This window comes from Varanus komodoensis, unplaced genomic scaffold (genome assembly GCF_004798865.1).
Source record: "Varanus komodoensis strain SLA01 unplaced genomic scaffold, ASM479886v1 scaffold8, whole genome shotgun sequence".
NCBI lineage: Eukaryota > Metazoa > Chordata > Lepidosauria > Squamata > Varanidae > Varanus > Varanus komodoensis.
Window position 1 is genome coordinate 11,017,220 of NW_025336481.1, and position 13,930 is coordinate 11,031,149.

At 44.5% G+C, this 13,930-nt stretch overlaps 1 protein-coding gene across 1 annotated transcript in view; it reads left to right on the forward strand.

Annotated features, from left to right (window-relative positions):
* The first annotated feature begins 11,801 nt into the window (after positions 1-11,801).
* LOC123036146 (piezo-type mechanosensitive ion channel component 2-like) overlaps positions 11,802-13,930 on the forward strand; it is a 58,326-nt gene continuing 56,197 nt past the window's right edge. Inside the window, exons 1-3 of the mRNA XM_044455163.1 lie at positions 11,802-11,816; positions 11,925-12,006; positions 13,078-13,173. Of these exons, the coding sequence (XP_044311098.1) occupies positions 11,802-11,816; positions 11,925-12,006; positions 13,078-13,173 (193 nt within the window). The remainder of the gene's footprint in view (positions 11,817-11,924; positions 12,007-13,077; positions 13,174-13,930) is intronic.

Sequence of the window (13,930 nt, forward strand, 5' to 3'; positions counted from 1 at the left end):
CAGCCATGTTTCCTGATGTGAAATCAAATTAGTTAGGGTGGTTAAACCAAGAAGGATTGCAAGGCACTCCAAATGGATCTTCTGGAGAATGGGCATCAAGACGGCAGCTGCAGTTCAACCTAAGAAAGTATAAAGGGTCACATCTTGAGCGGGAAAAAAAATCAGGTAGTATCAGTTAATGGGATCTGAGCTAGTGGCGATCGATAAAGAAAGAAACCGAGGGGTTGCAGTGGAAAGATTGATGAAATTGTGTGTGGCGACTGTGAAAAAGATAAATTCCATGGCAGGCATAATTAGGAAAGGAACTGAAAATAAAGAGTGCCAAGATCTATGCTGTGACCACACTCAGGAAGAATACTGTGTACAGTTCTGGTCTCTGCGCCTAAAAAAAATTAGATTGTAGAATCGGAAAAATTGCAGAAAAGAGCAAGCAGATGATGAAATGGCTGCAGCAACTCCCTTACAAGGAAAGGTTACTTCTGGAGTTATTTAGAGAAAGAGTGAGTAACATACACAACAAAAGTGTACAGAAATATGCATGGGGGGAGAAAGTGGTTGGGGAGTAATTTTGCTCCCTTCCTTTTAACACTAGAACCTGGGGTACTCCCATCAAGCTGAACCTGATGGCAGATTCAGGTCAGAGAAAAGGAAGCCCTTCTTCACACAGTGCGTAATTAAACACTGGAAATTACTTCCACAAGTTGTAGGGATGGTCAGCACTTTGCAAGGCTTTAAAACGGGACTGGATAAATTCATGGTGAAGGAGGCTACCAATGGCTACCCATCCTGATGGCTCCGGCATCTTCAGCATCAGAGGCAGCGTGCCTAGGTACACCCCTTGCCGGGGAGCAAGGGTGGAAGGGTCCTTCTGCACGCCCGTCCTGTTTGGGGATTTCCCGGGAGCAGCTGGAAGGCCGCCGCAGGAACAAACGCTGAGCTACACAGAGACCCAGCTGGGTTCCTTTTCCGCGCTCTCCCTGCACAGCACCAGTCGATCCCCTTCGCTTTGCCAGGGGAAGGCCCAAGCGCACGCCCCGCTGACGCGCGCGACACCTGTCGCTCCGGCAAAGCCCCTCCGAGGGCGCTCCGGCTCCAGCTCTGAGCGCGTCGCCATCGCAAGGGGCAGGGAGACCCCTCGTCCCGGGATCCGCCACCCGGGCGCGCCCTGCAGCTCAGCGGAGCGCGCGCACAGGCACAGGCACGGGCCGGCCTGCGGGAGGGACTGCTAAGCGCCTGCAGAGGCAGACCGGGAGGCGCGCGCGCGCACGCACGCACACCGCGCCGCTGCGGCAGGGGGCAGGCGGGGCCGGCCTCCCTCGGGCAGAAGCGGAACGATCTTTGCGAAGAACCCGGGCGCGGCAAAACCGAGACCGGCTAAGCCCCCACGAAAAGACGGGCGCTCGCTCGTTCGCGGTGCGGGGCTCGGGCTTCCCTCCCCGATACTTCCCACGGACGCGGCGAGCCCGAGGCTCCTGCAAAGGGAAAGGCGATCCGGAGTGGAGTGGAGTGGAGAAGGCGCCCTGCCGCTCCACCCGCTGCGGCCGGCCGGCCGGCTCGGGGGAGCTCGGCACTGTCGCCTCTGAACGCAGCTTTCCAAGCCCGGACGCCGGCCGGGGAAGGGACAGCGGGCCGATTTTTTCGCGAAAACACGCCGAGCCACGTTGCGGAGCGCTCGCCCCCAGCCGGGCTCGGGCGGACCGCGCCGCTTACCAATCAGGAGCAGCCGGTACATCTTACAGGATTTCAGGAACTTGTCGATGCGCTCGCTCCGCTTCCTGTCCGCCGCCCTGCTGTTCAGCAGGCTCTTATGCCTGGTCGGGCAGGAGAGGTACGGGATGGGCAGGCGGCCCTCGCTGCACCGGAGGCTGCAGCACGATCCCATGCTGGCTGCGCGGCAAGGGGCGCGGCGACCCTGCCGCCTGTCCGAGCAGTCCCGCACGTGGGGCGCGGCGAGCAGGACGCGAGTCCCGAAGAGCGCCGGGCGGCTCCCCGGCGAGGCAGGGCCAGGCGGACTCGCGTGGGTTATGCGGCCCTGCGCTCAGGGGGAGCCCGCGGTCCCGGCATGGCCTTGCGCCCGGAGCACCTCGCATGGGCTAAGGCGCACGCTTTCGCTCAGTCCCGTTCGGTTCATATTTTCCCCCTTCCAAGAGTCCTTGTGCATCTCTGCGCGCGCGCGCGCGACACGTGACTGAGACGCGTTTACCGTATTCCACAGAAGAAGTTTCGAGAGTCTTTTCTTCCTTACACTAAGTTGCTAGATCCGTCTTTCCCACACCTCGCAGTTGCTGTTGTTTTTTGGCTGCCTCTGAATCTTTCGGTTTTACTTTCCGGTAAATTGCAAACCCCTCATGTATTGTTATTGCTGCTGCTCCACAGTGGAATCCAGTGATTCCAATGTCCTTGGGGTGGTACTTCCACTCCAGGTTTTAGTCTGAACTTTGAAAGAGCTGTCCATGGTTCCCGTCTCTTTTAAGGCTCCTCAAAAGATCAGACTAAAGCTTGGAGTGGGTTCTTCACCCCAAGGACATTGGAACCCCTGGGCTCCACTTTAGGATTGTCATTAATGGTGGAGGATGTAAGACCATGAAATCCTGATACAAGTATCTGTTGGGGAAGGCCGATCTAGTCTGAGTTTCAGTGACTCCTCAGGTTATCAGGCAGAGCTTCTTCCCCTCACCTGTATACTCTACCCAGCCATTAGTCGGTAGCCACCCTGGTTGCCAGATCAGCTCTTGCTCTGTTGCAGTGCTTGTGTTCAGGTAACCCTTATTTTGCGTAATAATGGCCCCAAAGTGCAAGAGTAGTGATGCCAGCAAACTGGATGTGCCAGAGAGAAGTTGTAAATGGCTTCTTTTAAGTGAAAAGCTGAAAATGCTCAATTTAATAGAGAAAGGGGGAAAAAAAAGCATATGCTGAGGCTGGTAGGGTGTATGGTAAGAATGCATCTTCTATCTGTGAAACTGAGAAAAGGAAAAAAATCATGCTGCTATTTCCATTGCACCGCAGGCTGCGAAAGTTACAGCCACAGTGTGTGACAAGCATTAGTTAAGATGGAAAAAGCTTTACATTTGTGGGTGGACGGCATGAACAGAAAGCCTGTTCTGATTGATGGTAATGTGTTGCGTCAGAAAGCACTGAGCCTGTACGGAGACTTTTTATTTATCTATTTATTTATTTATTAAAACATTTTTATGCCGCCCCATTCGCCAAAGCCTCGGGGCAGCTTACAACCATAAATAAAACCAATAAGTTAAAATATACATATAAAATAATCATAATAATTTAAACACACATTATAAAATAAGCTGCCCTGGCCAGATAAAATTCAGTGGTATTAACATTTAAAATGTTGCTTAAATAAAAAGGTCTTTGCCTGGCGCTGAAAAACAAATAACGACGGCGCCAGGCGGACCTCTCTGGGGAGCGCATTCCATAACTTAGGCACCACCGCTGAGAAAGCCCTCCTCCGAGTAGCCACCCTCCTTGAACAAGGGATCTCCTGAAACGAGACACCGAGCCATTTCTTGCAAGTAGGCTATGGTTATACAGATTTATAATAGATTTGGACTGAAACATGTACAAATGAGTAGAGAGACTAGGGTTAGAGAGGAAGCTGCTGCCACATTTCCAGAGTTGAAGGAGTTGATAAAGGAGAAAGGATGCCATCCAAAGCAAGTCTCCAGTTGCAATTAATCTGGGCTGTTCTGGAAGAAGATGCTGAACAGAACCTACATTCATAAAAGTGTGAACTGGGCAACAGAGCATAGTGTGGAAGGCCCAATTAACTCTGACAGTATGTGGCAATGCTGCAGGACATAGGATAAAGCCAGGCGCAGTGTCCACAGCAAAGAATCCATGCACTCTCGAAAACAAGAACAAGAAGGATCTGCCCATGAGCTGGCAACATAACCAGCATGCTTGGATGACAGCCATCTTCTTTATGGAATGATTCCACCAATGCTTCATCCCAGAAGTGGAAAAAAAACATTTTGAACAAGAAAGGTTGCAATTTAACCTATGAATAATAGACAATGCACCTGGCCTGAATTTGTTTGCTATGAAGGTGCAAAGGTATTTTTACCTCCAAATACAACCTCATTGCTTCAGCCCGTTGACCAGGGCATCATTTGGTGTGTCAAGGCCACATACACCCACCTGTTATTTGATTGCATTTGATCAGCAATTGATGCAGACACTGATCTTAACATAATGCAGTGCTGGAAATCACTCACAATTGTGGATGCAATAGAATTTATCAAAGCTGCAATGAACAGATTAAAACCAGAGACTGTAAATGCAAGCTGGAAGAATTTATAAGTGAAGTTGTGGTCTTACTTACTTACTTATTTATTTATTACATTTAGATACTGCCCCCTATCCAGAAAGGATCTCTGGGAGGTTTGCAGAGTTAAAACATACAAGAAAAGATAAAACATTCAATATCACAACAACAACAATAACAAACCCAAGATAACTAGTCAAATGTGTCAAATTTTTAGGGCTTCCTGGGGATCAATGATCAAGGGAGAAGTTAGGAAAATAATTGGTGCAGCAAGACGAATTGGTAGCGAAGGATTTGTTGATATGCTTGATAAAGAAGTGAAGAATATATTAAGGTCATCAAGAAGTGTTAACAAATGAAGAATTGGAAGAACTTGTTAGTGCATCTTCAGAGGAGGAGAGAAAAGAAGAAACTGAAGAAGAACCATCATTCTGGACATTAGAGACATTTGCCAAAGGTTTTGAATTGCACAGACTTTAAAGGACAAAGTTATGGAATACGGTCCTCTCAACTGGAACAGAATTAAAATCACTCATATTATCACCAAAGGATTGCAACCTCTGCAGCAATGTTCTGATGAGTTTAAAAGAAGGAAGCAACAGCTTCTGATCACAATGTTTTCCAAAAGGTTTTGGCAAAAACCCTTCAGCTCTTGAGGAGCCCCAGCCATCAACACTGTCTTTGCTCAATGAACCAGAATCACCTAAAGCAGATGATCCTCCGGACATATTGTCAGAAGGTCAATTGTAGCCTAACACTACATCACAATGCAGACTTTTATTATTACAATTCCTCTATTTTATTATTAGTTATTGTCGTTAATGTCTTTCTGTGCCTAATTTGTAAACTTTATCACAGATGTGTACAACATACTGTTATATACAGGTATGTACACTATACTGTATATAGTGCTCACTACTATCCACAGTTTTAGGCATCCACTGGGGGGCTTGGATCCTGTCTCCTGGGAATATGGGTTCCTGCTGCAGTATGGTATCCAGTCTCCAGAATTCCCCACCCTTTGACATCAATTTCACTGCCAGATGAAGGCTATTTTTTGCTGTCCAGACATGCATAGGGTTGTATCCCAAACCAATTTCATTTTAACAATGCTATAGGCTCCATTACTTTCTTGTGCAGTGATTTCCCAGAATGAGCTTTTAAAAATTCCCTCCTAGTTTTCAATTGTGCTCTATTTATTTATTTTATATTGCCCAATAGCTGAGGTTCTCTGGGCAGTTAACAAAATTTAGTAAGCATTTTTAAAATGCACGTACAAACCCACATATAAAATAACTTAAAACCACAATAGCAATTGCAATTGAATCAGCATAAAAATATAGCAGCAGTACAGAATAAAATGTAATATTAAAATGAAGTTTAAAAGTGAAAATGTTAAAATGCTGAGAGAATAAAAAGGTCTTCACTTGGTGCTGAAAAGAATATGAAGTATTCTCTTTGAGGAGCTCGTTCCACAACCGGGGTGCCAAAACCGAACGGCTTCCTCCTCGATGGGACAATTTTGACTGCAGTGATTGCAAACCAGTTCGATCATCTCACATTGTTGTGGCTTTGGGGTTAGTCTAAATGACCTTTTACGAGTCCTTGATGACCCTGTGATTTTCAGACTGGGTGAGTTCAGGAGGAACTATATTCTTGATAGTGTGGTCAAATATTTTGCTTTGTTTAGGACAGGGGCCTCAAACTCAACTGACCTGGGGGCCGCTGGAAGTAGAGTCTGGGTGAGGCTGGGCCGCAACAAGGATTCCACCCCCGCGGTGGTGGTGGGCCGCTCATCCCGCGGCAGCCCGGGCACCGCTGGCGCTTGGAAGGCCGCAGGGCCCCTCTCCCGTGCCCCGTCCGTCCCGTCCATTGGCCCGCGGGCTGCGAGTTTCAGACCCCTGCTTTAGGAGATCTCTCAAAGGATGAGCTCTTCTGAGAGACGGGGTCTTTTGGGAATAGTATTTAGCTCCCACTGCTCAAAGAATATCTTGGCCTGCTTTGGGCCTGGAGAAAGTCAATGGCTTGAGCAGTTGCAGCTGGGGTCAGAGAAATGCCCACCTTGTACATCACAAGTTATCCTGAAGATAAGCCACAAGAGGTTAGTTGCTTGCTTATTAACCCATGTCGCTCCCGACAGATGTCCAGGTACTCCAGGTAGCTGTGACTTGTTTCCTACATAGTCATCAAGCCAGTACGCTGCTTGTGCCCTATAGACCACTGCAGCACAACCCATCATATCCTAGTCCCTCTATGGGAAAACATTTCAGCTCCTCTCACCCCTGTTTGCAATCCCTTTCCAGAGCTCCCCCCTGCCCTAGTCTTTTTGGGGGCTTCTCAAGTGGACTAATGTGCTTGCAAATCCTTTATTATTATTTTTCCTGGACCTTCAGTGTGCAAGGGCACGGATTCACCTGCCTGCAGTGTATGGTCTGCAGTGGTACATTTGCCTTTTCAATTTGCTTGTACGTTACCTACACCACGAGATTCCTCTCTAGACAACTTTCAGAGTTGCCTGTCAATGGAAGCCCCAAGGTGGAGCAGGTAATTTACAAGAAACCTGACAAGGCAGACAAACTGCCACAGACTCCATAGCAGACAGGCAAATCTTCTGCAAGACTAGGGGATTTTCTTTTAAAAATCATCATAAACACACTTGCCTGCTTCTAATGCTCTGCAAACACATTCAGGACATTCCCAAGGGCCATTTTATACTGGTAGAGGGACAAACAGCATTGAAGGAGGAGGAGGAAAGCTGGAGGTGGTGCTAGAAATTGTCTTGCGAGCTGCTGGGCTTTTCACCGCTCTTGCCAAGAGCTCAGTAGGCTGTGCTGAGAAAATGCTTAACCCACACTGCTGGGTTTGGGTGTCATGACAAGACACCCTTGGAACATGCTGCCCTCAACAATCCACGAACAAGCCATGGTTCTCAGGGTGGCTTGTGCATGGTTAATAAAATTTGCTGACGCCTCTGCATGTGGTACAGGTGTTACAATAAGCCACACAGACAATCCACACCCAACTGTGGCTTATCGTGTGAGCCAAGTCAGAGAGGAAGCCTGTAAATAGCAGCATTTTAGGGCTGGCTGTCTTCCCCATGAAACCAGGTGAGGAAGCATTAAAACCTGGGACCTTTTTTGGAGTGATTAGCTGTGAAGCCCCACCTGTGCCTGATATTTTGGGATAAATAGCACGCTAACGCATTAGCAGGTGTTCCCCAGTTGAGAGCAATTATGAAGTTTGAACTTCTAAAGAGTGTTTTAAAATAAAAGCATATTCTCAGTGCTTTGCCAGATATATTTATTTATGCTGTAAGCCGTACAGAGACATAAGTAATTGGACGGCGTACAAATTAAATAAATTAATTAATAAAACCAAAATCTGTACATGCTGCTGTCGTACCTTACCTAATCACTCATGATGGTTGCTGCATTACCTGATATTTATTCCACTTGTAGAAGAGCTGCCATTTCACACCTCTGTAAAATTGCAAACAACTGGAACTTTCTTCCACTGGAAACCAGGGACAACAGATATTGGTGCTGAGCGACTTTCAACCTGAGAGCTGAATTCCATTTTGGAGAGTGGGCAGAAAGTCAGCCTTTTTTGTCTTGAAGCTCTTATTGCCAGTGGGTCAGCTTCGGGAGAAGCATTTCTACTTTTTAGGGTGGTAGAAATCTGCAGCAAAGTCGGGAAAGCAGCAAGTAACTGGTGGCTGGGGAAAAGGGGGTGAGGTCTGGGGAAGGCTCCCTTCGCCTGAGGTTTGGCACTTCTGAGAGAGGCATACTTTGCAGAGAAATGACATGCATAAAGAGGCGATGGGAAGACTTAAGTGACCAAGCAGAATGAAGGATGGCAACCCTATGACCTTATGCCACTTAGATGGAACACCTTTTTTCAGAAGGGAGCTGGCCTCTCAAACATTCCCAAAGATCCATAGGATGCCATAGGATAGGATTTCCCCATAGAAGTGGGGAAAAGCAGTGCCATCTTCACCCTGCTCTGAATACTGCAGTTAGTCCAGCACGGTGTCCAGTGCTGCCCAGCTTTATGGGACCTGCTTCACATACTGAGGACTGCAGATGTAGACACGGTACTGGCAGCTGAACCTTAGCTGCTGTCCTTCCTGGCCGGTTCAAGCCATCTGATTGGTTGGACCCAGGGAGTAATTGACATTTCATACTTGCCATACTTCATACTGTTCATTTCATACTTTTTGATTCTGTCACCCTAATTCAGAATAAGATAGCATCAAGATGGAAGAGGAAGTAAGGGCATTTTTGTTCCCTCTTGCTGATGCGGCTTCCAAATTGTCATCTCCCACTTTCTGGCACTTGCAGGTCAGACAAAACCGGACAAAATAATATTTCAGGCCAGCGACAGCCCTACCTTGAGGCAAGTGAGGCATCAGCTTCAGGCTCCAGCAGCTGGGGTCAGCAGTCCCGCTGCTGTTCCTCCTGACCATCCAGGGCATTCACCTGGCCTAGCCCACCTTCACATGCCTGCTGCCCTCAGGTGCATCCAAGGACATTGTGCTGTCCTCAGAGCTGAAGTATCGTTCAGCTGCCAGTTCAGTTTACTTCTGTACACGGAATGAAGGGGAGCCACCTTCACACAGCAGAATGCCCTGTGATCACCCCGTTTAGGAGTACTCTTAGCCACCTCTCTTACGAAAGAAGGATGGATATTCTCGTTGTTTCCAAGCAAAGAGGCAGATGAACTGCCCTCTCATGCCTCTTCCTCCTTTTCTCTGCTGGCATTACCAGCACCCTCATTTTCCGTTCCATTTTAAAAGGTGCTTTTCATTCTGTATCCACTGCATTCTAAGTGCTGCTGTCCTTCTCAAGCTGACTTTGCACTGTTTTGCTGATGGATATTTTAATACATGCATTTACGCTATCAAGAATGCTTTCCACCCAAAGTTGCTGCCAAGGTAGATATTTCCATGTCAACAGTCTTTCTAAAGAGACAGACTACTCCTTGGTACTTCTGCATAAGACCAAAGGGATCACAAGGCTGACCCTTAAGACCCATCTACATGAGGAACCGAGGCTATTTGAATAAGGTGTGACTGGTATATTTTCCTCTGGAATATCTATCCAAGGCCTTCGGTAGATAGTTGCAAATGATACTGGTGCAGATGTGTTGCATGAGTAGGTGCCGCTTTGTGCCTGTCTCGCAAAGCCACAGAGGTGTATCCAATAGATTGGATCCAATGCCGTTCATCGGAGTGGCTCTATTCTAAGCAGGACAAATATTTGACGTAACCCAGAGAGCTGATTTATGAATTCACCAAGTGTAAATCTCATATATCTGTTGTTGCTTTATATGCAGCGAACATGCTGAACCATATTTCAGCTATTAAGGATGAAAGATATATTCTTTGCTCGAAGACAGACATTTCCCATTTTTAAAATTCTATAGAGAATTGCACAGTAGGGGAAGTGAAATAGCAGAATAGGAAAGTAATTGTCAAGCATTTATTTATTTATTTAGAGTATTTCTAGGTCATCCATCACTTCTGTCTCTGTATGACTTACAGTAAAATCTATAAATACAATATATCAGTCCAAATAACAATAAATTAAATGTCCCATGACTGACACAGATAAATTAATTATTAAAATAGATTAACCAGATTAAAATTATAATAATACTTAAAATCTATTGGCCTTAAAATATTGGTTAAATAAAAAGGTCTTTACCTGGCGCAGAGAATTATATGATGATGGCGCCAGGCGGAACCCCCTAGGGAGCGCATTCCATAGGTGGGGCCCCACCACAGAGAAAGCCCTTCCAATTTAGACACTTTGCAAAGGCAGGGTTGTTTGGCACCTTTGCATGTTAATATAATTACAAAAGCAATAACCAACATGAATACTGAAACCACTTAGTCTGGTCAGATTTCTATTGGAATGATATGCAGTATGGTCTTAGTTCTAAAAGCTTATAATTTTATTTTTGAATAGGACATGTTTAGTCAAAATTATGCATATATGACCATAATTCCTAAACTTGATAAGGTTCACAGATACTGTGCTAAGTATCCATCTAGCTCACTCATTAATTGTAGTCTTGGCTAATTGAATGCAACAAATGATTATAACAGTTGTCTGATCAGACCCAGTGGGGTTTATGAAAAATCAACAGAAGTCAATTGTTGGTCCCATCACACTAAACATGGACGGACCAGATCAAATGCTATAGTATCTATGGACCTTGAGATAAAATGCACTGAACTTTCAGCTACATTCAGTGTTGAGAAATTTTGAGGTTTTTTTCCTGCAGAATTTTTGAAATGTGTCAAAACCCAGTATTCAACTCAGGAACTAGAGTTATGACTAGTAGCTTTGCATTTGGTTTTTCTTACTTGGGAGAAGTACTAGAGAATGATCCTCACTTTCTCTACTCATATTTGATCTTTGTTTGGAACTGCTGGCATGCACTGTTAGATAAAATGATAGTATTCCCAGACTGAGAATTGATTATAATTGTTTATAATTCAAACTTATTCTCTATGCTGACAATACTTTATTGTTAATTTTAAAACTTTAGTTATATGCTCCAGCTTTGATCCAGATGAATAATTCTTTTGGTTACTTGTCTGGCTACTCAGTTAACTGGATAAGTTCTGACTAGATGTCAACTGGAGATACTATAATGCACTTGCTATCTGGCGATTTAAACCTTGCCCAGATCTCATTATTTATTTCAGAATACTCATCCCTAGAGATATATTTTAAATGATTAAGTTAAATTTGAACAAATTGATGAATAAGGTATTATGGGATATTGATAAATGTGCATCCTTAAAACTGAGTTTATAAGGTGAGGTAAATACACTTAAGGTTAATATTATGGTTCAGATAATGTATATGTTACACAGTATTTCCAAAAATGTAGTACATTGTTTCATGAGATTCCATTCTGCCATGACTATCTCTGAAAAGGATGCGACTCCCAATCAAAGAAGGTGGATTTGTTCTCCCTGAGCTTGCCTTATACAATTGGGCTTATATGTTGACTCGTACTAAAGCCTGATCATTTCTACTTAGACTTCATCTGCTGGTCTGTTTTGGAATCTTTGTGTGTGAATCCTTTTGTCAGATGGATTACACTGGGCTCTCAAAGTATTGAAACAGATAGAGGGCCAAGCTTGCCTGGTTCTGGAGAAGTTCCCATCTGCCATTCAATGGATGATTATATTTTGGCTAATTATTTAGATCTGAAAAGCTACCAAACAAGAACTTTGGAAAGGAAAAGAGATTGATATAAACCTGACAGCCAAGTTTGAAAGAACTTGTTCAGAGGCAAAGGAATATAGGATTGAAGTGCAGAGTTGGAAAGCGGGAAATAAAAATTGATCAATAATTCCCATTTTAGAGAACATGGAGATGGCTGGAGATTCAGTACATTTCATCCTACTTTTTGTAAAAAATTAATACAGAGCAATCAATTGGTACACTGACCGTCTTTGGAATGAGGTTTTAAAAGTTGTGGGAGCTAACATTTACCGGACATGCGGAGAGGAATGGTATAAAGGGAAAGACATCTTGAAGACATTTCCTTTAGCTGGCTGGCAGGAGCCAAGCCATTCACTCAATACCCTGCTTTTGATGCTCTCTCTGGATCTCCATTCCAGAACCGCATAGGGAAGAACATGGCAGATAGTTTAACCTGCTGGTTAATGTTCAGATTAGGTCTGCCACTTTCCTTAATAGCAGGTAAGAAATTTCCATTTGTGTATCAAGTTTACTGTATTAAACTTAAAGAGGGGATGACAAACAGAGAGAAAAGACACAAAGTTCATTAACTCAGTGGACTTATGTCAGGAGAGTATAATTAAGGCTGTAGGTTTCATTCAATCAAATATAGGATATAATCTGATCAAAAGTGAGCGTGGTTTTAATTTTCTTTGGAGTCAAGACACATGCTGCCATTTCACTGAAATCATTGAGACGTCAACGTTCTATTACAGGAATTAAACTCATGCCTAACAAGACTTTTGTTAAGGAGATACTTCAGTCAATATAGGACAAACATTTATGGGCAGTGACTTCCAGTAGTCACAAAAGTTCTCTTTTCATAGCTGATATGTTTGAATGAGGATAGTATTAAAGATGTAGAATGTAGACACAGATTAGATGGAAACGGATGAAGACTGGATCTAAATTGCATCCAGGAACAGTACAATAGGAAAGAGGGCAAGCAAGAAAACCACAGCTGTTAACTATCCAAGTGGAAGTACAATGAAAGTGGACTGCCTAGTTTGGGTTAATATAATTGTACAATGGTTACATGGTGTGGAGGGTTTACCGTGTGATTTCAGCAGTCTGTGTCCAAGATCAAAGCTCTTGTTATCGTTTTTGATGGTTCTTAGTATAAGCAGGTTGCTGTGGTATAGAGGAGTATTTAGACAAAGAGGCTCCCGTTAGCGGGCCACCAGTAAGATATGGGTTGTCCACAGATGCTCAGCCATGCCTACCCTTGGTACTGGCCTTGTCTATTGTTTCCCTGGACCCCTCAGTTTTAGAATTCAGTCTGGGAGGGACTTTAGCTCAATGATTAGAGCAGAGGCCTCAAGCGCAGAATTTTCCAGGTTCAGTTCTTGGTATGATGGTGTCCAAGTAGAAGATTTCTGCCTAGGGAGCCACGACTTGTTCAAACAGTAAACTTGATGGACATTTTCTGTGACCTAGGATCAGCTTCCTATGTTCTTTATACATTAGTTTCTAAACTGGAAGTCTTGTGGAAAAGTATACTGCTCTTATAATTATCTTTGGCTGTTTCCATAGCTATCAGTTTCAGATACAATGGGATGTCTGTCGTCTACCTTATCTTCTTGCTGCTTTTGCCATTGTGCCGCAGACCTAATCCTCTCACAATGAAAGGTAGGCAAATTTCTGAAGACCTGTTTTCTACGGTAGGCATCACATGAATCCATTCCTTAATGGATTTCTGCAACCCAGCATATTCCAGATGTGTTGGGCTACAGTTCCTATCATCCAGCTCCCCCGGGTTAGGTGAGTGTAGGCTACGCCATGGTCTGTGAGTCATACAAGTTAACTAATGAGCAGAGTCAAGAAACAGTGAGCCCAGGTGTGCTGAGGGTAAATCAAGAGAAGATTTACAGTTCCTTCAGACATATAGGAAATGCATGTGGCATGCAGGCAGCCCCCAACAGAACTAACAAAATGGAGTCAGTGCAAGATGCTTTTACAACCTGTTAGTTGCATGCATGCATAGCTTGGAGTAGAGTGAGGGACCAGGCAGTTTTCTAGAGATACAAGAGAGTGAAGACAAAAGGGCTGAGTGGATTAAGAGAAATGACACAAAAAGAAGTTTCAGGACAGGCATATATTAGCATACCCAAGGGGTATGGGGTGGGGGGTGGAATTGCTTTAATTTTACTTTTTAATATTTGACTACTATTTTTAACTAACGAATTTTTGAATTTTAATGGTCTTTTTAAAGATGTATCCAGTTTGTTAATTCTAATGTGTAATATTAACTGGCTGCTACATTGTGGATGTTTTACTGGTGTCATTGTTTATTATTGAATGGTTCGTGCTTTTCTTGCGTTTTATTAATGGCTTTATTGTGTACAGTAACCATCCAGAAAGCCACATGGCCATAGTGACAGTATGC